This window comes from Ammospiza caudacuta, chromosome 3, assembly GCF_027887145.1.
Source record: "Ammospiza caudacuta isolate bAmmCau1 chromosome 3, bAmmCau1.pri, whole genome shotgun sequence".
Classification (NCBI taxonomy): Eukaryota; Metazoa; Chordata; class Aves; order Passeriformes; family Passerellidae; genus Ammospiza; species Ammospiza caudacuta.
The window spans coordinates 26,283,472-26,308,975 of record NC_080595.1 but is presented as its reverse complement, the minus strand read 5'-3'; the positions used below and the strand labels follow the sequence as shown (position 1 = coordinate 26,308,975).

At 46.8% G+C, this 25,504-nt stretch overlaps 1 protein-coding gene across 1 annotated transcript; it reads right to left on the bottom strand.

Annotated features, from left to right (window-relative positions):
- Positions 1–3,030: 3,030 nt before the first annotated feature.
- Positions 3,031–24,542, bottom strand: RD3 (RD3 regulator of GUCY2D). The gene is made up of 4 exons (XM_058801769.1): positions 24,490–24,542; positions 23,915–24,057; positions 11,631–11,942; positions 3,031–3,952 (listed from the first exon to the last, which is right to left on the bottom strand). The coding sequence occupies exons 3-4, from the start codon at positions 11,924–11,926 to the stop codon at positions 3,655–3,657; spliced, it is 594 nt and encodes a 197-aa protein (XP_058657752.1). The 5' UTR covers positions 11,927–11,942; positions 23,915–24,057; positions 24,490–24,542; the 3' UTR covers positions 3,031–3,654.
- Positions 24,543–25,504: the final 962 nt, after the last annotated feature.

Sequence of the window (25,504 nt, the reverse complement as noted above, 5' to 3'; positions counted from 1 at the left end):
GCAGACAGGTATTTCCCTCAGAACTTACTCCAATTCCCCATGGCATGACAGGTGCCTGAACTCTGAGCTGCTGTGGGTGAGGAACCTCAGCCCCTGCCTGCACATCCTTTCTGGCTGGCACAGCCCGTGGCCAGGCTCACCTCTAGAAGCCACAGGAGCAGGGCTGCACAGTTCCCTCAGGAGAGCAGTGGCTCTAAGGAGTGCCAGCCCCTGGAAGCTGGGCAGTGTGGCTGAGCTGCTGCCATTACTTATTAGCAAGTGTAGCAAGTCTAGGACTGCTTCTTTCTGGGTGTGACAGTGTCCTTTGGACAGCACAACACTGTCAGCAATGGGGCCACAGTGATGCTCTGAGTTGATACTAAAAGCCTTCTGAAAGAAAGTTTGAGGATTTAAAATAATTCTTGTTCAGTTCACTTCTGCTTGTTAATGATGACGTGCTGATAGTTAATGTTTCATTCTCCTTAAAGAATTAAGACACAGGACAAGCTCTCAGGAGGTGCTAAAAAAAGATCAGAGGGTCTCATCAAGATTTTTTTGTTTGTTTTTCTACACTAGCAAGTAGTGCAGCCCAGGAGGAACAGAGCTGTGGAGTCAGACAGGTACCAATGAGGACCTGATGTTCACACTACCCAAGTTTCATGGGAGTTTGTTTCACACCACCATTAGTGCAGATTTATGGCTTGTGAGCCACCTGCAATGGATCATTTGGGTTGGCTTTAGCCAGAAACAATCTGGTTGGCCTGCTGTGTGTGCCCAGTGCCATGGACCATAGCACATTAGGTGGCGACAGTCAGGAGTTTCATGCTCCTCGTTTGAACTGACACTAATTTAGCCATGCCAAATGTGGAATTAGGACAAGGCAAACATGAGTGCATAGTTGTTGCTACATGCTGAGACCAAAGGATCATTTAAGGTTCAGTGCACAGCATTTCTAAGAAAAATGAGCACCAGAAGCAGTGCAGCAGTCGTGCACCCTGATCACCTCCCAGCTCTGCTTCAGTCCCTGCTGCTGCATGCACAATGCAGGAGTTCAGTCATCTCCAAGCAGCTGCCTGCAGGCAAACATGGTACCACTTCTACCCCTGTAAGAGTACTAGAGAGCATGGAGTAAGAACAGATCTCTCCTAGCTTGGTATCTGAATATCCCTCTACCATCAGATCCCACTGTGAGCCCAGTGTAACTTCCAGAAGGGGTACAGGGACAGTGATACTACTGTTCAAGAGTTTGGATTACATTTTATTGTGGAATTATAAATGATAGGTAAGTTGAGGCAAAACAGCTGTCACAAGCAGTGCCCCAGCCTGGTCTCCATAACATGCAGGGCTTTGACCAAAGGTCAGCTCTGTCTCCTTGGCTGCACCAGAATGGTGTCTGCCGGCTGGAAGCTGTTAATGAAGGACACAGCACAATCACAGGCCACTGTGATAGTGTGAACACCCATCAGGGATTTCCTTGGCTTACAACATTGCTGCAGGGCAGGTATTTACTGCTGATTCTCCTTAGAAAGAGTGAGCATGCTACAGACACTGTGCTGTAACAAAGAGCTGTGTGGCAGAAGGTCCCGTGTCTCCCAGCAGCCCATCAAACATCTCATCGATGCAGTCAATACTGAAGGTGCCAAACGGAACATAAGTGCAAATAAAAGGAAAACAGAGCTGCAGCATGAAATTCATGAACTCATCTCAGTCTTCAGTACCATACAGTGGCTTGCAAATATATAAAAAAAAATATGGCTGATTCTTTTCCAAACAAGAATTGTTTCTGCAAATTGTGGTGTCCCCTTGCTAGAGATCCTACATCTTCTAGACAGCTAAGGTTATGCTAAGTATGTCTAGCCTTGGTTTTTACTTCATGTGCACAATCACGTTACTTCACAAGGACATATGTCTGAAAAACACTAAGCTGATTGTCAGAAGGCTTTAAACTCTCCCTCATTGACCTAAACTTGGAATAGCCTGTCCCAAACTGGATGCTGTATTTGGAAGCCCTGACTTTTTGATTAAAAGTGAGCTGCTTTCTGTCCCTAGGAGGGTTGCTGGCAGCAATGTTTACCAAGGGATAGAAACTGCAGCCTGCTGCTGCTAAGAAAGCCTTGTCTTCAATGTCACATAGCCCAGAGGGGAGAGAGGAAGAGTCAGAATCCCAGTCTCAGAGAGCTCTAGGGGGTTGATCTTGATCTTTGTTTTATGCTGCCTTCCTTCATCTCTGGAAGAAGCTGCACATTTCTAGTCTAGGATAGATTTCATGCACTGGAATTCTTCCCAGAGTTGGCACAGCTTCAGAGGGTTTTAATCTTGGCTGTAGAACCCACATGCTTTTGCAAAGATCCCCAGGGAAAAATAGCTGGAAACGGACAAAAGAACAACAAAGCTACAGGGTCCTCCAGGAGGCTGTACCCCACTGAGATGATTCCCCAGCAGCCAGTCATCCAAGCAAGTCCCTCTCTTCATTCCCCATCGCCCCTTGGTCACCACAAAGCATCCTAGCCCTTGGGTTCTCTGCAGGACACTTGACTTTCACAGTGTGCCCTGCTGTTTCCTTTGCTGGTGAGAGCTCTCGCTGCCAATGCTGAGTTAGGGCCTTAGCAGCTTTACCTTAGTCGCATTTTCCTGCCTCTTCAAGGTCTCAGAAGAACCTTCATCTGCCAGAGCACTTCAGTCACTCACAGCAGCAAATGTTCACATGATCTCAACCACTGCCACTGTACAGAGAGCCCTGGAGATGAATGCTGAGACCCTTCCCTTTACATGGATATTCTACTTCAGCCCTCTTTCAGGCTTGGCCATAAATATTAATTTCTGGGGTGTAGGGTGATTTCTGTTAAATTTCGGGGGTGTAGGATAGAGCACTTAGCAACACAGAGCACTGAGGCCCCAGAACAGCACTTGACACAGCACTGAGGTATCCACCTCTGTATCTACACAGCAGGGTGATACATTTCTATCTGCTCTGCAGGTGCAAAGTTCTGGGGGTTCTGCCTGCACAAAAGAGAAAGTACCCAAGAAACTTGAACATGCATAAACTGGTGGTTGTGGAACATGATTGGTCTTTAATCTCAAAAAGCTTGGGTCTGTTTCTACCCAGGTTGGATTGTGAACTGTCAGCAAAAAAAGCGGATCAAGAGCAGTGCTGAGGTTACCTGTGAAGTTTGTTGTAGCACTGAGGAAGGCTATTAGTTGGAAAAGGAAGTTCAGTTCCAAATCAGATACTAGCTTTAGCTTACAAGCCTGATCCTGCAAGCCCCACTCATTTAAGTGGCTGTCTTGCTTTCAGCAAGATCGGTGCAGCCAGCAGCTCTCAGTAGCTTGAGCCAAAAGTTTTTATAGATAACTACATCCAGGCTGGAGGGGAAAGGGAGAAGACAGACATAGCAAAACTAATGCATTTTCCACAAGAAAGCAGTAATAAAAATGAGATAGTAAATGAGCCTTAAGGTCCTTAAGGTTCTGAACAGCTACAGAGTTACAGGAAAGGCTACCATGTTTGGTAATAAATGGTGTGACAGGCTGCAGGCATCAGCAGCAATTACTACAGACACAGCTTCCAAGACAGAGACAGGCAGGAAAAGAGAGATGGAAAAAAGAACAGTAGAGTTAAAAAAGGGTTAACTGGGCTTTGAAAGATCAGTGTCTAAAAACCTATTGAGTATAGAGTCAGAAGTCCTTGGTGTTCCGAAATTCTGGCATGCTCCAAACCCTCCTGTTGGGCTGGGTACCCCGTTCTACATCCTCAGAGATGGTCTTGATGTCACTGATGAATGGGGAGATCCTGGACCGAGATTTAAATGTTGTTAAGGAGAGGCTGGTTCTGTTCTTTGTGTTCCACTGCCTTGCAAGCTTCTTGGCCTCTTCCTCCTCTTTGATCTTCTCAGCAGCTTCCTGCAGGACGGAGCGGAAGAGCCGGGATACTTCCTGCGCTTCTGGTTCGTACTCTGCAACCACTTGCCTGAACCTGGAAGCACAGGCAAGGCACAGCTTTGATTAAAAACTTCAAATTCCAGATTGCTGCCAAATCCCTGTGCTAGGCTTGGAACCTGCACTTTCCTGCTAAATGTGACTCCCTGCACAAAAAGGAACAACAACAAGGAGGGGCCGTGAAGATATGCCCAAGGTCTCTAAAATCACAAGCAAGCCAGGGAATGTAAGGAAGAGATGAATCACTGTTTCTTATAAGCACAAGAAATAATAGGGAGAACCAAACAAAGCTAGATGGCAAGTTTGAAACAGAAGGAAGTGCTCTTTTCACACAACAACCTATTAAACCAGAACTCAATGCTATTAATAGCTTAAGAAACAAAATTATTGGACAAGTTTGTGGAAAATATCCCCAGCACTGCTGATTAAATGTGATTGTCCAAATGGACATCATTGCTTGAAATAGTCCCTGAACTGCAGCTTACCGGAAGCTCAAGGTAGACCAGGGAAAGCCCCACATGACTTCCCCTGTTTTCCATTCTTGTTCCTGATAGCATTACCCAATGGCTCTAGACAAAGGAAAATCCAGTCACTTTCTTTGGTACTCTTTCCATGGTGTTTCATCTTCCTATGAATTCCTGTGACATAATGGACTGGCTCAGCTGAAAATGTCTCAGTTGGCAGCACAATGCTGTATCTAATTAGATAACTCTGAATTATTTCAGTACCTTCTCAGCAAAGAGCTCAAAGTGGAGTTTTTTTGAAATTTATTAACCTAGATTAGTACCAAGGAAGTGAAGAATCATCAGTGTTTATTGCGAAGGTGAGGAAGATAAGATGCAGGGCAGAATAGTTTTCTTGAAGCCACTGAATGGGCCACAGGCTGAGCAATGAAGAGATCATGCCATTGCTGACACCTTGTTGGGTGAATTGTCCCCAGCCTGGAGAGTGTGGGAGCCACTCCCAAGGCTCACCCTCTGGTCACTTAGATATTCTGATTGCTCTGTAATAGTACACATTTGTGACAGGTGGTAATGTGGCTGCTCTTTTAATAAATTATCACTTCTTAAGGTAAAATTATACCTGCAAGCAGACACAGAGCTAAGCTAGTACTTCACTAAAATCCAGGTGTTTGTACTGCAGGGAAGCTAAAGTATATAAGGTAAGCATTTTGATATTTTCCTCCAGCAGAACTGAACAAGGATGGAAAACAGTAGGACTGTATTTAAATGAGCCCAATGCAGCAGAAGCTGATAGAATAAGATATTGCCTCTTGGGTTTTTGAAAAGCCCCAGGAATGTAAGAAGGAGTTTAGCACAATATGGAATTGCATTGCTTAATGGTGTGCCAAAGGATACCCAAGATAGCAGGGACAGAAACCAAGCCAAAGAGAAACCAGAAAAACTTTTTGCATGCTTATGTATTTTAACTCCGACTGTGGAGGCCTGAAATTGGCTACACATCTTGACACCCTGCTGTATCCTGATATTTCCCTCCCAGCAAGTACTGGCAGCTACAGGTACAGCTGTGGGGACACCAAAGTTGCCCACTGAAGGAACTCAGTGTCAGCAGAAGCACCAGTGCCTTCCAGTGTCCAGCCAGAGCAGATTGACACAAAACCTTCCAAAGGCACCAAAATGTTCCTTAACTGTTTCAGTCACTTTCAATTCTTAGTCTCCCTCCTCTGCCCCCTCACCAAAAACCTGAAAACTTTGAATGTTTGGGTGCAAAAGGCCTCTGAAGTGCTGCAGTTCATGCTGGTATTTAAGCACTGGCACAGTGATGCCAAACTGCAGAATTGTGCAGAGCCTGGAAGTGAAAGAGGTGATCTCTTGCTTAGGGTTAGCAGACAACAGCAGGAACTGTTGGACTTGCAAACTTTGGGATTTGTTGGACATTGCAAACTTCCTTTTTGCCTTTTGAGGAAGCACTTCAGTTGCATTATCAAAGAGCCCAAAATACAGTTTTCATAATAAATACATTTTTCCCTTTATCCTATTTGAAGCACAGACAGGTGAGTCCATAGAAACTCAAGTCTTCTCAACATTCTTATTATTATACCAGGGAAAGCAGCTTCAAAGGATTTCTATTGCAGAGGTGAACTAAAATGAGACATTCCATTATTTTATCTCAATGTGTGTTTTAAAGAGAGGTGCTATCATATTTTATACATATAATTACATCCTCCTCTTTTGTATTGGCAATTGTGCATGCAAAAGGCCTCCTCACTGCCTCCACTTTCAGAGGCTGTGTGTCCCACTGCTGGATTGTGGCTCCAGAGCAGGGAGCAGCACACATCAGGCTATTACTGGGCCAGTGCCTGGCTCTGGGTACCAGAGGGAAATGAATGATGTGACAGCAAATATTCCCCCTGAGCAGAGAGCTCCAGTGCTAATGCCCTGGGTTGCTGAAAACACTCCCAACCAATCCAGCTGAAACAGTTTTCTGAAATCAGGGTAGCTTTCCACCTGCACAGCTCTCTGCCTGTTTACATTCTTTTTAGCTTAGTTTTATCAAGTCTGCTGTTAAGATTTACCTCTAACTTTTCAGGACCAACACCAAAACTACTTTGTAAGGATTTGAGCAGGTCTAAGAAACAAAGAGAAAGGAATCCAAAAGGCTGTCTGCCAGTCACACAATGGAAAGCCACCCTGATTCTGACGGAGAAGTGAAAGGGGATCCTTTTCTCTCCCCTAACAGGATGAACTAACTTCACCCCTTTACTAATGCCCACCTAACTTCAGTACCAGCACGTCTGGGTAACGGACAAGCTCATGTAGGAAATCCTAAAGGAGTGCACACCACAAATATTTCTCTACAGAAAAGATGGACAGGTTATCAGGGCTGAGCTCCAGCTACACCAGTCTGTGTATCAGAAAAAAAGATGGTTTTGCTGCAGGCACCTACACATAACCAAGTCATCTTCCCCGGGTGTCAGTGAACACCAGCTGATATGCTGAATGCTCCAGCAGTCTGCTCTCTGCACAGAACAGCCAACATATAAAACCAGAAAACCACTGGAATCAGGCAGTATGGCCTTGTATCTTGGGAAACAAACTCCACACAAAGCTGCTCAGTGGGGTTAAGTACACAAAATTGCACAAGGCTCATCTGTCTTCTACCACAAGTTAACACCCTTACTCTTGTGCATGGGATAGTTTCAAACTAGGCAACCTCACAACCATGTCCAGAAACACCTCAGCAGGGCTCCCTTACTCATCACAAAAGCAGACCTCTGTATCTGATCTGTGGCTCAAGCTGTGGGAGTGCTGGCTGCTCTCCTGGAATACATCATGCACGTCACACAGTGACTGGGACGTGACAAAAACTCACCTTGAACCAGCACAGACCTGGGGAGGATGAAGAGGCATACACAGGGATGAGCACATTCCCCAGTCCAGGCACTGTTTGAATCACAGTTCAAACAAATTTGTCCCTTTCATTGCTTTATGGGGCTGTCAGGTTTCAAGAATCCTGCCGTGCTTGGCTCATCCTGGCACTGCTTTTTAAAGCACTGTCACCTGCCTGTGTTATTCTGTAGGTCCCCTGTACAGTGGGTTCCCTAAGCACAGCCTGAACTTTAAAGACCTCTTAAATCCAGTGAAAGTCCATGAATTTAAACAATGTGCTTATAGTTCAGGGTATTCCCGAGTGCCTGTCTGAATGGGGAGCTCTAAGTAGATTTAGTCATTCAAAGAAAATGTGGGGTTGCTTAGTGCTAATAATTAGCTGCTGACTCCTGAATCTATATTTTGAGCAGTAATTCTGGTTCTAGGGTAACACTCAAACAGTTTTGCTAGAAAAGGCTCCTTGACTCCCAAAGAATTACAGCATTCACACTAATTGCAACACTTGTGTCACATCACCTCAAACTCAAGCTTGTCATTGTAAATAAATCCATTTCTGATTTTAGTCATTTGTCTTACATTAAGTCTTACTAGGAAGGCCACTTCACCTATACACAATCCTTATAAAATTATAGTCCTTAGCCTGGGATATTGATAACAACTCAGATCACCAAAATGCAGGTTCACATTTCCATACAAGGGAGTCTTTTGTTTCCCTCTGGACACAGGAGGACATAAACCAACTGTTTCACTTTGGCTGAAACTGAAATAAATTAAACAGACTTTAACTAGCTCTGGTTACGGCAAAAGCTCTGAGTAAAAATGGGGGAAAATCCAGCATTTTTAATTGGCAACATACCATTCTACTTGTTCAGTTTGACCAGGGCAGATAGGTACTACAGACCTCACAAAACTCACTGTCATTTCCTTCAGCTGGCTCCAAGATTTCATTTTAAATAAACGGAGATCTCTAACCCAGTAACCTAAAGCTAAGTTACTCCTGAATGCAATGGCTTTATTTGCATGAGGTGAATCAGAGTCTCCAGATATCTGATGCTATTTGCAGTCTATTTGAATCCTTCCAGAATTCCAAGAGCCTCAAAGAGAAGTTCCTATTGACCCAAAATACAAAATAGGCAATCTGGATCTGAAAAAACCCTGTTCATTTGTGAAGTGCTCCTTTCCAGCCTCCTGCACATCTAAAGAAACAAATTTGGAGAAAATCTGCCTCTCAGTAAATGAGCCCATACCCACAGAAAGGACAATTTGGATCATTTAGACCTTTAGAGAACAAAGTGACATCTCTGACAACTCACATAAAAATGTTTTGTTCTGGCTTTGACTCTGAACTCAGAGGCACACAAAGCAGGAGACCTTGCATGACACAAACAAAACAAATTATGCAGTCTTGCAAGATGCCTGCTCCTTGTGTTATTTAAGAATTACGTGCTTGTTGAGTGCAAAAAGGACTTCAAAAAGGACCTTAGCTCTTCAAATATCTAAAGTGGAAGGGAAAAGATCAAGCTTACTATTTCAGTCAGAACCAAGGGCTTTGGTAGGGTACATGCTCTGCAATTGAATTTCCCAATGCAAGCTCACAAACTTTTTTTAGGTGGAAGATTTTTCTAAAAGCTGCTACATATGAGGAAGTCACAGAGAAGTGCACATCAGCAGTGCAGTGATCTTATTATTAAAGTACTTATCTGGGAATGTGGAGGTTTCATTGCATTCCTATTATCTTATGGAATTTTGGGGAAGTTACTAAAATCTCCATCTTATCTCACTTTCTGAAAAGAGAATTTATCCAATTTTGGCTGTCTTTCTTTTAAATCACAGGCTCTTTCTTTTTTTCTTTCTTTCCCCTGTATATTTTCACCTCCTAGCATAGCAAGCCCCATTCTTTTTCTTTGTTTCCTCACCAGCAATGAAAATTCCATGGAATGACAGAGCTCTCAGTTAGAAGGTAGAAAAGGAGAGGAGTCAACTCTTAACATTTCCAACAGAAGATGAAAGGATTATTGAATAAAACTAGGACACATTAGCTTAAGACAAGCAAAACACAGTTTTTTGTAACAGAGTTGTAGTTCAGGGGTGGAGCTCTGCCACAGGGTGCCAAAATGTTATAAATTTATACATGTTCAAAAAGAGAAAAGCTCCCACAACTTAAACAACTGAAAGAAAAAGCCACGTCAGCCAATTATGGATAGAAGGTCCACTTGTGGCTCCAAAAGTCTCCCAGTTACAAGGCACAGTAAGCTGGATGCTATACATGAGGTGTAATTGTCCCTGCTGTTGGATTTTCTTCCTTGTCCTTTGCTCTTTTCCTTACATTGATGCCACTGGTCAATGCAGACTGCTCATCAGATCAGCCAGACCTTTGACACAATCCAGTTCCACCATTTCTGTGCCTGTGATAGCCCCTTCTCAGTCATAGAATTGAACCAACAAAGGTTATGAAATCCTCAGGGTTTATTTTAGCGTGGCTCTGCTAAGCATGCAAGCTCTGTAAAACATGCCACTTCTCAAATCACGGTGTAATACAATTTATGACAGCACCCTATTTGTAAGAGGAGTTTTAAGAGGATGGTTTTAGCCTACTTCAGTCACCCACACAGAGTCCACCAACGTTGTTGAGTACATTTATCTACTGCCTTTATCTACTTACATTTATCAGTATGCTGAATCCTGAACAACAGTGAACAACCATTACAAGCTGCACTGAAATCAGACATCTAGCATGATCTGTATCAATTAAACAAAAAACAAATAGCAGAGCAGCAAATTGTATATGGCTCAGCTTAATACTTTCCAGAAGAGGATGAACCTTGGGGCCCCTCTGCTCCAGCAAACAAAGCCTGCTGCCATGGAAATAACCTGTTAGCCAGCCAGACCTTGCTCAGTGGCCCTGGGGATGGTAAAGATAGCTCTGAATCCCAGGGGTTTGAAGTGGCTTGTTTACAGCATAGCTTGGAGTTATACAACCACAAGGCAGGTGCTGTTCCCAGCAAATTTTCACTGGAGAGGTCTTGGTCACTAAATGATCCCAAATTCTGCCATCATGGCAACCTTTGCAAGAGCCAAGGTTCTGTGTGCCAGGTTGCTTCCAAGGTTCAGCCCCAGGGAAAATGAGGGCTAGAGAGGTAATTTTGGCATTCTTTACTGGCTACATCCACTGTAAAACAGAGGAGCAGCTATTTCCAGCACTTTTGCAGCTGCAATTCAAGGCAAAAGAGGAGTCAGCATATGCAGTGAGGGACTGCAGGGTGCTGAGAGCCTCTTGTATATGTTCTGTAAGGACTGTGTTCACTCTAATCCCATCTGAAGAACATGTTGGAGCAGGGGAAGTTGATTATAAAGGCTCATTGCACAACTTTGCTTTGGCTGAGGTGCACTGCAGAGTCACTGCTCCTCACTTTGCCAAGTTTGCCTTCACTGTGCCAAGTGCAAGAGTTTATCTTAGAACAGCCACCCCAGAAGGAAAAGAGCCACACCTTTCCCTTCCAGTCTGCATGCTAGAGCAGGCTTAGATCAGTTTCTAAAGGCATTCTCACAGGAGGTCACTCAGCAGGCAGGCAGCAGCCCTAAGGGCAGCACTTGAAAGGCTCAGCAGCAAGAGAGGCTTTGTGCACATCTAAACACTGCAGAAGTCAGAAGCACCACTTGGCTGTTCAAACCAACTCATCCCCACCTGCATCCCATGACTCCATGTCTAGGGTGAAGAGGGAGGGTAGGGAAGGGAGACATTCTCTGGGAATACCTGGTTCACAGGCTGAAATAAATAATAGCACCTTTAGGCTGGTTTGAACACTAGGGACAAGTGCCTCAATAGACCTGCTGGACAGCTTAAATCCAGAAATGAAAGCTCCAGTGTGAGGGGAGAAACACCAAAGGAGGCTGTTCAGAGGCTATGGAAACTCTGCCCTCAGAGATATTCAACTGTGGACAGGACAAGGCCCTAAGCAACCTGATCTTGAAGGTGGCCCTACTCCAAGTAGGAGGTGGAAGTATATCCCTCTACAGGTCCATTTAAATCTCAGTTTCTCTATGATTCCAAAGTCTGAACAGGTACTGAGATGGTACCTGTTCATCAACAAGGTAATGCTGCTCTGGCTACTCAGGAGCATGAAGCACTCAACCAATGTCAGAGGGAAATAGCATTCTGTAACTTCTTGGGGGAAATGATGTTAAACTGACTTAAAACATTAGATTTCCCTTCTCTCACAAAAACACTATCCCAGCACAACTCAGAATACAAGATGCCACATTTTGGTTGTTCTGCTGGTCCTAGCAACTCTCACTCTCTCCTCACACATCCTAAAGAGGAAAGGGAGAAAGGCAAGCTCTTCATCATCCCATCCTTCACAGTACCTGAGTATGACAGGCCCGCAGTAGGAAGGGTGTATTTTGGTGCACATGTCCTCCAGCTGCAACCTCTCCCCGGGGCTGATGTCATAGCTGTGCTTGGGGTAGCTGACCAGCCAGCCGTAGTCCACGCCGCTCTTCATGCGCCGGTACTCGTTCTCGCGCTCACGCTGCTGCTTCTCGGCCTGCTTCATCTGCCAGCTCAGCTCCATCATCAGCGTCTCCACCACCATCTCCGTGGGGCTCCTCTGGGAAATGCGGTTTGGGGGCTCATTCCACCTGAACCAGGATGCCAGGGACATCGTGCTCTGTGTGTCTCTGCAGGGAGTGGGGTGAGGGTGGAGAGGGAGAGAAAAAGAACAGTGCACACCTCAGCTGAGAACACTTCCCCCCTCACCCCTCCAGTCTGCTGTTGAAATGGCTGCTGGATAACCACTTGGAAATAATTGGTGCTGGGCACCTTGGTGTGGCAACCCAGGAAATTCCTCTGGCTGCCCTGGAGTGTAGCAGGCCCAGGGCCTGCAAGGGCCCTGTGGAGAGCAGAGGCCTAAAGGTAGGAAATGCCAAGTCATGGTGTCTCGGGGTCTCTGCTGGTCAGAGTGACTCTGAGAAATGTTAGAAAGTCTCTTTTCCCAGCCCAGCACTTGAAGGAGGAGTCAGGGCTCTTCATTTCTCAGTCTCAAGATTGTTTATTTTATCTTATCTATAAAAAATTTTCTCCTGCCCTGCTGAGGTCAGCTCAGCAAGACAGCCCAGGCACTCTGCCTGCCCCCGGGGCAGTGTTATGTCTTATACTAAAAACTACGTATACAATGTCTACAATTACTTTCCAATACCTATCCCCTATGTTAGACAGTGAGCTTCTACTCTAGACCATCACAGCAGAAGATGGAGGCCAAGAAGAAGAAGGAGAAAGGATTGCCACATCCAGTTCCTTCCATCTTGCCCCCTGAACCCCCATAGCAAAACCCCTAAAATCTACTTTTCCATCCTTTGATAACTTCACTAATATTCTACTTAAACTCTTGTGGCTTGCTGATCTTCATCTAAAGTTGGTAACTTGCTCCACGGGTCATAATCAAACCCACAGGCATCTTGGGCTCTGTGCCAGGGTCTCTGAGCCCCCTGGCAGGGGTCTTGGCTGCTCAGGACAGCCAGAGGGATGTCCTGGGTTCTGACAATGGTGAATAGCTAGAAGCCCCTGTCTTCTGCCTTCGAACCCCTGCTTATCTCTCTGTAACCCCATAGGTCACTCTCCTTTAACCCCTGCTATTGGACAATTTCTGATCCCCCTGTATCCCATATAATGGGCTGTTTTAGCCCATGCTGGTTAGAGGAGCTGTCACTGGAACCTTCAGAGAACAACCACTAAAAACGTGTGTGGAATGCCAGAACGGCCTTCTCCTCTCTCTCCCTGCATCTGCCTTCCTGTGGCAAGCTAAGGGCTGGAATCACAAAGAGCTGATAATCACTAAAGAGCTGTTATCATCCCTTAAGATCACTATTTTCAAGCTCAGAGGCTGAGAGCTGCTTGGGTTTCAGGCAGTCTGTCCCCATTAAGGACTGAGCTATCAGGCCCTGCAGCCTGCTTGGGGGCAAACCTGAGCCCAGCAGGAGGCCGAATTACTGGAGGGCTTGAGCCCCTGCTCAGGGGGCTCAGAGACCTTGGCACAGTGCCCAAGACCCCTGTGCCTTTGATCTTGACCCATGGAAAAAATTACCAACCTTTATATCAAGAATTACAAGTCAAAAAAGTATAAGTAGAATAATAGTTAGTTTGTCATGAGGTGAAAAATAGATTTTTGAGGTTTTTAGAATGGGGGCTCAGGGTCCCAAGATGGAGGAATTTGGGCTTGCCTTGTCCTTTTTCCTTCTTCTTCCTAGCCTCCACCTTCTGGGTGATACTGGCACTTTTAGACTGGTTTAGAGTAGAAGCTCATTGTCTAACATAGGTGTTAGGTATTGGGAAGTTATAGTAAATCATGTACACGTAGTTTTTAGCATAAAAAAGACAACACTGCCCTAAGAACGGGCAGTGTGCCTCAACCCAACCTGCCAGACAGATCTGTGGCGGGTTGGAGAAAGAATTTTATAGATTAGAAACAATAAACAACTTTGAGAATGAGAACAGAAGAGCTCTGACTCCTTCTTCAATGGCTGGGCTGGGCAAGGAGACTTTCCAATGCATCTCGGGGTCACTGTGACCAGCAGAGATTCCAAAACCTTGAGAAATCTCACCTGCAGCAGCCAGCTCACTCAGAGCATGAGACAGAGGGTGAAGAGGCACCCTCACTTCCTCTCAGCATGTCATTGAAATGAGTCACAGCCCTGCCACCTGAGGCCAGGTTACAAGGATGCTTTGCTTCCTGGAGGCTGGGGAAGGTTCTCCTGCCCACACACGGGGCTTGGGCTCGCCTGGCTGAACCCTCGTGGGAGGGCACAACCTTGCAGCAACCCCACCTGTAAAAACCCAGTGCACGGAGTCAAAGGATGGCTGGGAGCTACATTCTAGCCAGGAGATCCTTGGAGATCTCTGTGACCTGCTGCAGTGGGCTGAAGCTGATGCCCACCAAGTGCCCACCAAATTGATTGAGTGCAGCTCAATCACTCCCTTCCCCAGCTGGACAGGAGAGAGAAAATGAATTAACAGGCTCATGGTTTGAGAGAAGGACAGAGACATCACTCAGCAATTACTGTCAGGCACAAAACATACTCATTGTGGGTATATTAGTTTATTACTCATCAAATCACACTTAGATAATGAGAAATAAAACCAAATTTTAAAACACCTTCCCCCACTCTTCTCTTCTTCCTAGGCTCTGCTTTACTCCCAAAATCTCTACCTCCTCCCACCCACCCAGCAGTACAGAGGGATAGGGAATGGGGGCTGTGGTCAGTTCACTACACTGCAGCTGTTTTTGCAGCTCCTTCCTCCTCAAGGGGAGGACTCCTCATCCTTCCTTTGCTCCAGTGTGGGGTCCCTCCCATGGGGACAGTCCTCCGCGAACTTTTCCAGTGTCAGTCCTTCCCATGGGCTGCAGTTGCTCATGAACTGCTCCTGCCTGGGTCTCTCACAGGAGTACAGGAACAGGAACAGGCTGCCCTGTGTGGATTCCCCATGGTGCCACCAGTCCTGCCACCAAACCTGCTCCAGCTTGGGCTCCTCTCTCCAGGAGGTCCTGCCAGGAGCCTCTTCCACTGTGGTCTTCCCCTAGGGTCCCAGCCTCTTGTGGACATGGCTGGAGGTGGATCTCTTCATCCCCTTGAACCTCCATGGGCTGCAGGGGCACAGCTGCCTCCCCATGGGCTGCAGGGGGATCTCTGCTCCACTGTCTGAGGCACCTCCTGCCCCTCCTTCCCCACCGACCTTGGGGTATTTAGAGCTGTTGCCATCCCATAGCCTCCCTTCTGTCTCCTTTTTGTTTTCTCCCCTTCTTAGACCTGCTATCCCAGAGGTGCTGCCAGCTGGACTGAAGGGCTCAACCTTGGCCAGCAGTGGGTCCTTGCTGGAGCCATCAGCCATTTGCTGTGTCAGACACGGGGGAAGTTTCTGGCAGTGTCCCACAGGAGCCACTGCCATAGCCCCCACCCCTTGCCACACAAACCAAACACACTTGGGTAGGTTTGCTGCTCCTGCTGCTGTAACATCAGCAGCAGAGCTCACCCTGCCTGGGCAGCACTCACAGGAGCCTGAGGTACAGGGCCAGAGCTTTAACCATTATTTAGCAAATGTGTTGCTGCATGCAGCAGAGGCTACACCACCATCTACAAGTCCAATTATTTGCTTTGCTGCAGGAGTACCTTCAGCAGCACCCCCAGTGCCAAGGGAACTGAGGCTGCTCTGAGAGGGAAGCAGAAGCATACCAAGGTTTAACCTATTGTTACTTCTAAGTGAGAGGTTTCTGCTGCTGGGAGTTACCCAGCACTTAGCAGACAGAACAAACTGCATCAATCAGCTCAGAAAAAGATGGAATTAACTCCCCACCCAGCCAATCCCTTCATGTTGTCCCTTCAGGAGGACAATGCATGGAACAAAGTTATTACCTATTGTACTTGTATTTAAACACAATGGACTCCAAAACAGGCACTGGGGAGCTGAAGAGGAGAAAAACAGCATCTGTTTCTTCACACAGAGCACTTACGTGCCTTGTTGCTCCCTCCCATTAGCCCCTGGGGACAGGGGTGGCACAAATAAGGATTGCAGCTGGGATTACAGAGAGGCTCCTCTGGCAGCAGCCCAAGCAGGACATGGCGTCAAAAGTTAACATGAGGGCAAGGGATTAAACAGTCTGCTTCTGCAGGCCTGAGCAAATCCTCACTGCTGGGACACAGACAGGCATGAAGTGGTGGGAGAAAATATGCTTTTCATTAAGCTTCCACCTTTAGTGACAATAAAAACCACCAAAAGCTCATAACTGCACAATACTCCCCCTAGAGCTGAGAGCCACGAGCTCCCAGACTCCTGGATAAGAACTGATCCACAGCATTCTGCCAGGACTACAAGGAAAAGATGCTTCCATGCATCATTCACTCATCCTACAGTAGCCTGTTTACTTTCCAAAGTGTTCATACTATGTAAATAAATGACACCATTAAAGGAAAATGCTCCAAAAACCTGGATAGTCTGTACGGTGTCCCACATCTGAAATTATTTCAGGCTCTAATGCTTAGACTTTTCTAGAAGCAGGAAGTTTTCCAAACTGCATCAAAGGACTAGTTTCTCTAGTCCTGTACCCCACCTCTCCCAGCAAGCAATGCCAGTCTCTTCAGAAGGCAGACACAAAAGGCCTAAAAGCTTCCACAGGTCACAGGTGCAGCCAGCTCAGAGTGTGAGGCACAAATCTCCCATCCCTGCAAACAGGAGCACCAGGATGTGGGGGGATAGAATGTAAGGAAATAAAAATAGTGCAGGAGGTAATCTCTCTCCTGAGGAGCTGCAGCTGTATGAATTACCAGAGGTTAGGAACAGGCCTGCCCTTAACACGCCACAGCTGTAACCAAGAATAAGAAGAGTGCTACAGAAGAGTGGGTTAGCTGGGTGAGGAGAGATGGAGTTTGTTGGTTGTGCTGTGAAGGAGTCAGTGCTGTGAGGAGCTGTCCATGAGAAATCACCCAGAAGGTAGAGGAGCTTTGCAATAAGGTGACACCAGCTGGGCTGGTTTGCAGTGCCTGTACAGGAGAGATGGCTGCAGTGGCTGCCCTGCAGCATCAGCTGTGGCTATCCTGGTGACAGCAGCCACAGCCAGCAGCTGCTGCAGGTACTGCTGCCCCTCCCCATGCCTGTGCTCTGGAGGAGGAGGAGCAGCCAATGCTTCCCTCTGTGTCTATGGCCAGGGTGAGTGCCTCCAGCCACAGCTCTCACAGCAGCAGGCAGAGCTCTGGTGTCTCAGCTCAGACACAGGAACAGGCTCAGGCTGGAACTGAGGCACTGACAGCTTCAAATCAGTGACCCTGCCACTCCAGTGGGTACCTGGAGCTTGCCACATGGTGCCTCCACTCACCATCACACAGCATTAAGGATGAAGAGCTTTTCCTTGGTCTGATCACCCCCTGAGTATCCCTAACAAAAGTGAGGGGCAAAACAGGCCACAAGCTGTTGTAAATAATTTAAAGTCTCCTGTTTCTTTTCAGCTTCTGTGATGACAGTAGTTTTTGTAAGCTGCTACAGGTACCATTATTTGTGTTTGTGCCTTTATCTGATGAAGGTGAACATGCCCTTCTGTATTTTAATTCTGGCTATGACCTGGTTTCACACTGGTTTAACTCTGCTGACTTCAGTGGCATTAGGGGTAAATCAATATAAAGCATTACAACTGAGGAATGCCCTTCCAGCTACTCCTGGCTCACCAGCTGTTTCATTAGAAGAGGAGCAAGAGGGGAATTTAGAGCTCAGACTGGGAAAGACAGCAAGGAGACTTGGACTTTGCATGATCCTGGGCTGTTCTTATTGCATTTATGGTTTTTAGTTCCACAGGTCTCCCTCAAAGCAAGGCATTCTGCATGAGAACCATTTTACCTAGCACTAGTGTTACAGAGAATAAACAGAAAAATATTTTGGATACTTTGTCTGCTGATACCAAGGCCTGCTGGACCTGAGCTTTGCCCAGTCCCAGAGTTTTCAGAAAGCTCTGGTAAAAGGCAGAATTGCTTTTAGTGTGGGAACATGGATAGCTCTGACCCCAAATGGGGCGTTCACTTGACTGCCATAAAAATCTGCTTCCAGATGAGAAGACTACAAAGGAAGGAGAGCACCTGACCTGCAGCTGAAATGGCCTGTTTTCAAATGAACGAAAATCCCATGCAAGCTTTTCATGCACACTGGCAGCTTGTGCTGGCTGCTCCTAAGGGAGTCCTGTTTGTATGAGATTGTTTCCTTCCCTTCCCTCATCCATCATCTCCTCTTTTTGAGAGCTGGCAAGTGGCCATCTCTATTTAGCAGGCTCAACAAGCCACCACTCTTCCACTACTGCTCTTAGCAGCCTGCAGAAGATACTGTGGGCTCCATTAATTGTGGCTGCTGGTTTTAATTTAAAGTTCACAGGCAGGCTAATCATTAACTGACTCAAAATGGCTTTCCCATGTGGAAAAACTCAAAGCACTGTTGGCAAGATGGGGACAACTAAAGAAAGGCAAAAGTTACAACCTGACCTTCTTACTGGGGAAAAGGGCAAATTTATACTTTGCAAGCATTCACATTAAAATTATTTTTAAAAAGACACTGCCCCAGCTAAATACAGATCTTTCTGTTGCCCAATTAGTCCATTTTCCAATTCCTTCTAAGAGGCTATCCTGGGAGCTGACACAGTCCAGTTGATGAACATCTCTGGTGTTATTCAACCAAAATTTCTGAGGTGTTTATGTAAGTTCTACTCCAGAAACAGACCTGGGGTTTGAGACTTTGGTGTCATTGACCCCAGACCTTTGCCTGGAAGGTCACTGCTGATTGAAGTCTGACCAACCACCTCACAGAGTTTTAAGCATGTGTTTACCTTAACTGTGCTAAAGTCTGGAATACCTGGCTTTCTCCCCCTCTCTCCCCCCCTCACAGTCTCTGAGGGGTTACTTAAAATTTTAGTAATTTTTAGCAAGTCTTGCTGAAAGTATTTCGTGTAAATGTTTCCTGCTAGTTTTGCCTTTCTTCAAAACTCCTACACTATTCTCCACACTGTCAGCAATTCCTGCATTTTTCTCATCATGTACTTTGTAGCTTTCTCCATTTTCTCAGGGCATGTTCTGAGCCTCATCTTCCATTTTTTTACCTTCTCACATGTTTCCCCATGTGATTTCCTCTTCTTGCTCCAAAGACCTCACCATCAGAAATATCAACATTCACATGCCTTATCTGTTTTTTCACCTTCTTTGCACAGGGTTTCAGCCCTTCCTAGCCCTTTCCCCAGCAAAGGGAGTCTGTTTCCTTGGCCTGCTCTCTGGCTGGTCTTTGGCCAGTTGGGGGCTGTTCCTCCAGCCTGACAGACACAGGCTCTTCCAGGCTCCTCCAGGCTGCATCACCACTTGCTAAGACTTGTCAGAGTCTTAAACCATGAGTCAATCAGCAGGGCCAGCTTGGCGTACAGAAAATCAACTTCTGAGAATAAAATATTCATTTCCATTGATCCTTCTCCTTGCTCCCAGCTTGTAGTGCCCTCCAGGATAGGAGAGGATTATGCAGGGAGTGAGAAGTGTGCATTTTGATAAAAATGAGAGTAGAATAGGACTCTCTGTCCTCTGTTGGACAAGTCTCCTGTGGTTTGCCTTTGCCTTCACAGTGCTGCTGACAGTCCTGTGTGGCTCTCAAGAGCCTTGGGGGCGTGGTGATTGCGCAGGAACAGAAGGAGAAGCCTTAAAGGGGTTACGTGAGAGAAGCCTAATCCATAATCCAGTGATGTCAATAGAAAGGCTGTCACTCAGCTGCAGACAGATTTCCAAGAAATCCATCATCATCCAGTCAAAGCATGCCAACAAACTGGGCTGAGGAGCTGGGAAATGCCTTCCCTCCCTTCTCGTGGGTGGTAGTTCCTTATAGCTACAGTCAGAGAGCAGAATTTGCTCATGCAAGATACCCACTTAGCCTTTTTCCACACATGCCAGATCACAGGCTAACAAACAAAGAAATTTATTTCCAAAGTGGGTCTGACCTCCAAATTGTTCCCATAATTGTACTTTTTAGAAGACACATAGTCAGGGGAAAAAGAGATAATGTCAAACTGCAGAGCACATTAAAATTTGTTTTAAATTATTTACCTCTTCAGTAAGATTTGGATTACATTGTCCAGAAAAGTCCAGTGTCCTTCAGATACCAAAAGGTATCAAGTACCTGCCTGGACTGCAGCTCATGGGTAGATTGAAATTGGTTTGGCTACCCCCCTCTCTGAATTCTGTGCTAACTGATGCAATGTTTAACAGCTGCTCAGGCAGAACTTTTGGTCAGGGCTCTGCTGCTGGCTCTATCTGTATGGAGTAGCATTAAGTAGCAACAGCATCAAAGATGAACCTCAAATTCTATTTCTCTTGTGATTAATATATTTTAGATTTTATTCCAAAGAATCTTAGCAACTTCTAACTAAGAAACTGCTGCCAACACCCTCTCAGTTTTATTTATATAATCCACCATAGCTTTGTTAAAGAATCTCTGTTCTTTGTTCTCCACCACTCTCTGGTTTGTTCAGCCTGGAGAAGAGGAAACTGAGGGAGACTTCACTGCAGTCTACATCTTTCTCACAAGGAGAAGCAGAGGGGCAGGCACTGATCTCTCCTCTGTGTGCCCAGTGACAGACGCAAGGGAATGGCCTGAAGTTGTCAGGGCAAGTTTAGGATGGATGTCAGCACAAGGCTCTTCACCCAGAGGGCAGCTGGCACTGGCACAGGCTCCCCAGGGAAATGGTCACAGCACCAAGCCTGACAGAGCTGAAAAACAATTTGGACAACTCTCTTGGGCACGTGGTGTGACACTTCAGGATGTGCTGTGCAGGTACAGGAGCTAAACTGCAATGATCCTTGTCCATCCTTTCCAACTCAGGATATTCTGTGGGGCTTTTAAAGTTACTTGCCATTTTCCTCTCCAAACAGAGAATTTTACCTTACCAGGGCCCAAAGAACTCCACTTCCTCTGTGTCTGGAATCTCATTTCTTGTTCAGTGACATGGAAGGCTAAGGTGTTTACAGCTACCTGCCATGTGATTGTAATTTCTGTGGAAATTATTATAAGCTCAGCCTGGGATGCCACGAAGCAATTAATGCTGAAAAAGCAGTAGGTAGAGCTTGTCAATCAAGAAATTTAAAAGCAGTGTGAATATCATTATATTATCACAGCAGCATTCCTCATTCTGACCTACAGAATAAAGAGAGAGAACTTTGAAGTACATTCAGGGGTAGACCACAGCAGAAAACCTGTGTTTTGCTTTGTAAGCACACTGAATCCCCTGTTGTGATGGACACAGGCTATTTCTGGACTAAAAAAATTGGAATTCACAGTGGTTAACACGTTTCCAGGTACATGACCCTGTTACAGGTAGCAAGGAGCTTTGAATAACAGAAGCGCAGGGGATGAAGCGAATGCTTTAAATGCAACCTCATTGTCACGTCTTTGTGGTGACAGGTGTTTGGGGACAGCCTCGCAGCAGTGCGAGGAGCAAAGCCAGCTGTGACAGGGCACTGTGGCACCCAGCAGGCCCCTGCATGCCAGGCAATGTCTGTCTGTCTGTCCCAGCATGGCTGGGCTCAGGGTCCGACCTGCCTGCCCCTGTGTGTCCGACCCTGCTGCTGCCAGCTCTGCTCCCAAAGCAGCGGGACAGTCGCTCCCAAAATTGCGGGACAGCCATGCTGCTGCTCAGTGTGCAGCCCCTGCTCTGCATTCCCTTTGCTCCAGCAGGTTTGGCACTGTCAGCACTACACAAAGGGACTGGCTCTTTGTCTGCTGTCCTTGTCACAGAGTCACAAGTCACTTAAGCCTTTAGTGAAGGTGCGTCACCAACAATCACCGCTACGTAAACACGACAGGAGGGACTCAGAGCAAACCAAAGGTGCTGCAGGACAGAAGAGAAACAAGTGGTACTATTTCTATCAAAGGAAAGGTTGAGTGGTACTCTCTCTATCAAAGGAAAGGTTGAGTGGCCTTCTGGAAATACCACAACAGTGATGAAATACATGAATATGTCACGTTTTCTACACCTGGTAGCCCTCATAAGATTTTTTCTTTTAATGAAAGCCTTTAAAATTGAGAATATGCTAAAAGTACTACTCTTATCTCTCCCGGTATTACCACAGTTTGTAACACATTCTTAGAGTTTCAATCTTCTAGAAAACAAGTGTATCTGATGCATTTTACATCTGCATTTTGATTGCAAGAGGGGTAAAGAAAAAAGAATTCAGTGCAAAATGGGCCCCAAGTTCAGGTGAGAATGAGAAAGATGATTTTCAGTCACTAACCAAAACACCATGAGGAAAGGTAGCTGATGTAACAGGTACAGCTCTATGATCTGCAGCAAAGCTGCACAAATGTAAAACAGATTTATCTCATTGAAATAAATGAGAGTTCTGTTGATTAACTCCAGAGGAAAATCCAGTCTTAAAGAAAGAGTGAAGGAAGGGCCCAATAGCTTGGAGCTCTCCTAATGCCTGGCACTCTACAGAAGATAATCTTTGTGTTATCTGCAAAAGCAAAAGGGTGGGTTCTACTAAATCTGCTCATGAAGCAGAGCAGTATTTTGCAGTTTATCTACTTATCAAAGCAAATGAGTTCCCTTTGTTGAAAAACAGAACTATTTTTATGCCAATATATCACTCATGCTCGAAACAATGTTTCCACTAGCAACCATAAAATCAGTCTGTTATACAACTTACACTAAACTGTTACCTAAACCTACAGGAGACAGGAAGTTAAAGCACAATGAACTGCTCTGTTTGACTGATTTGTTACTAAAACTCCTATATATTGCTCAGATCTTGCCATGGTGGATCAAACACACCTTCAATTCTATACCTTGCTTTGATCTCTGCAGACTACAAAGCCAAGTTTCCAGTCAGGACAGAGGGATGTAAAGTATTCTTCACCATTCATTCAGCTGTGTAAATGAGAGTTCAGAAGGTAGCACAGACCCAGAGCTTTTTTTGTTATTAAAATCACCTAAACCACCAGAAAAAAGTATTCCGCAATAAAACAGTAATAGCATCTGATGGAAGGGACCAATACAAAACACTTTCAGAATTAAAACTCTGAGAGATCCCCAGCTCATCTTTCTCTATTCTACTACTGACCACACAATGTTATTAAAGGGGCAGTAATGTCACAGATTGGAGTTTCTAATACTGTCATCCACTGCAGATATTCATACACAGAGTTATATAAAGAGATTGAAACTCTGACCCAAAGGCATAGTCCACCTGTTGTCAGGCCCTCTGAAGTATTTTTATTCATATATTGTAGTGAAGACCAGACTAAGTGCTGTGAAAAGGGGCAGGTGGGATTTGCATTCTCCATCCAAACTGAGGACTGGATGGAGAATGCACATTTCTTCTGGGAAAGCAGGAGGAACTCATTGCATCACAGGCGAGAATGCAGTTTAACAGACACCTGTACATTTCTGTTCAGGACTGAACCTTAGTTATGGCATCTACCAGAATGAATATTGACCAAAGGTCCCCAAAGTCCCACTCTGACTGCAGAGTTTTCTCTGTACTGCAGAACACTAGGACCAGTGTTTAAGTTTGATCATTGTGACAGGAGCTACTTAAAAATATACATTGTTCCAAAATTAGCAACCAAAAGAAGAAAGCTAAATTTACAGCTTGAAAACTTAAGCCTGTCTTTATCGAGATCACCCACAGCACTGGCAGAGCTCCAGGAAAGCTCATGCTTTCCACCCTGGAATAGCTGCATGTCCCACCTGTGGGCACAGAGAGCCTCTGTGAGCATGAACAGCGCTGTCCTCACATGGGTTTTAATTAATGTATCAGCACTAGGAGATGCACAGTGTGTGCTAGCCTCAGTTACAGTGCCATAACTCAGAAGTTGTCTGACCGATCTTCGTGGCACCTCCCTGGGGTTGACAAACACTGAACTTCCACCCTGCAGGCACTTAGTAGGGCAGGTGTCTGATCAGAGAGATTTTAAATATGGCAATAAACATAAAGTAGCATAAACCATGCCTTCCTCCTCGATTGCCTGTCCTTACATAACCAGTTACCTGGCGCTTATCCATCACCCAAGCAGCCGAGCCCAAGCCCAGCCCGGCAGAGCTGCCGGGGGCCCCGAGCCCTTCCCTTCCCTTCCCTGCCCACCCATCCCGCCTCACCTTTGGCACCAGCGCTCCCGCTGCTCCTGCGGACAGACGGACTCAGGGCGAGCGGAGAGGGTACCGGGAGGAGGACGTGGCTTGCAGTCAAGCCTTCTAACTGGCACAGCAGGCTTAAACCCACACCGGGCTGCGGATTAGCCCTGGTGACGAGATACAACAGCTGCGCTTAGAGCAGTGCCTTGGAGCGATTAGGGCTCGGTCCGCTCCCTCCGCACACTCACTCAGCCTCCCGCCAAGAGCCGGCACCAGTTTAAAAGTCCCTCCAAACCACGGAAACTTTGTGCCGTTTTCTACCCTGCAGCTGAGGCGGCCCTCGGAAGAAACGCAGGTGCTTGAGGGCACCGGGACCGGCTGCAGCTGCAGGCGGGGTTCGCTCCCGGGGCCGTCCCGGCGGAGGCGGCCGCACCCCGCGCCCTGCCGGGAGCCGCTCGGGCCGGGCGGTGCCCGCTCCCCGCACAGGGACCGGGGCACCCAGCCCGGGCTCTTCGCCGCAGAGACAGCGGTCCCCTCCACCGGGCACCCTGCTGGCCGTGTCCCCAGCTCCTCCTCCTCCTCCCGCTCCTCTTCCTCACCGCGCTGCCCGCTGCCGTCCCGCCCAGCCGGGGCAGCGCCTCTCGCCGCCGCCGCTGCCGAAGTTGAGCGGAGCCGCCGCTCCGCAGCCGCCGCCGCCGCGCCCCGCCCGCCCCGTTCCCATAGCGACCACGGGATGCCCGATGCTCGGTCCGGGACCGTGAGCTCCGCCCGTGCACCGGCAGCGGGAGCGGCACGGCGTCAGACCCCGCGGGGACCCACTGCTGTACACGGAATTAGCACCGACAAATAACGGCGCGGAAACTGGAACTGTTCATTCATTTCTCACCAAGTCCTTTGGGAACGGAACAGGACAGAACAGAGCAGTCTTCAGCCACAGAAGCCACGAGGGTTTGGAGGGATGAAGAAGGATGAGGGGTCGGCACGGGAGTTGGAAGGGCATGGAGGAGAAGAAGAGGAGGAAGGTTTTTACAAACACTGGCCCAGGTTGCCCCGTGAGGAGGTGGATGTCCCATCCATGGAAATATTAAAAGACAATGCTCTGAGCAGCCTGACCTACCTGGAGATGTCCCTGCTCATTGCAGGGCGCTGAACTACATGGTCCCAGTCACACACACGGCCACAGTGTTCTCTGTGAGTCCACAGTTCCTCACCCAGCCTCTTCCTACAGTACAAAAATGTGCAAAATCATCCCCAGTATCACTGGCCAAACCCCCATCAAATCCCAGGAGAGCCAGGCTGTGTCAGAGGGCTGCAGAGCTACACTTTGGGTGGGGACAGCACAGGGACAGGTGACAGCACTCAATGACACCTCCGACCCGAGCATGTGTGTGAAGTCGAGCATGCCCCACTGAAAAGCTTGCACAAATGATGGCCCAAGTTCTTGGTGTTCATGCAGCACAGGCACAGGCAGAGGCAGAGCTGTTTCAGACCGTGTATGTGTGTGCAGCACACATGTAAACCAAAACAGCCCAGCTGAAAATATTACAGATAACAGGATTCCCAGTGCAGTCTAGATTAAAATGTATGAGCATGGGGGGTTTTAAAGTTTCATTT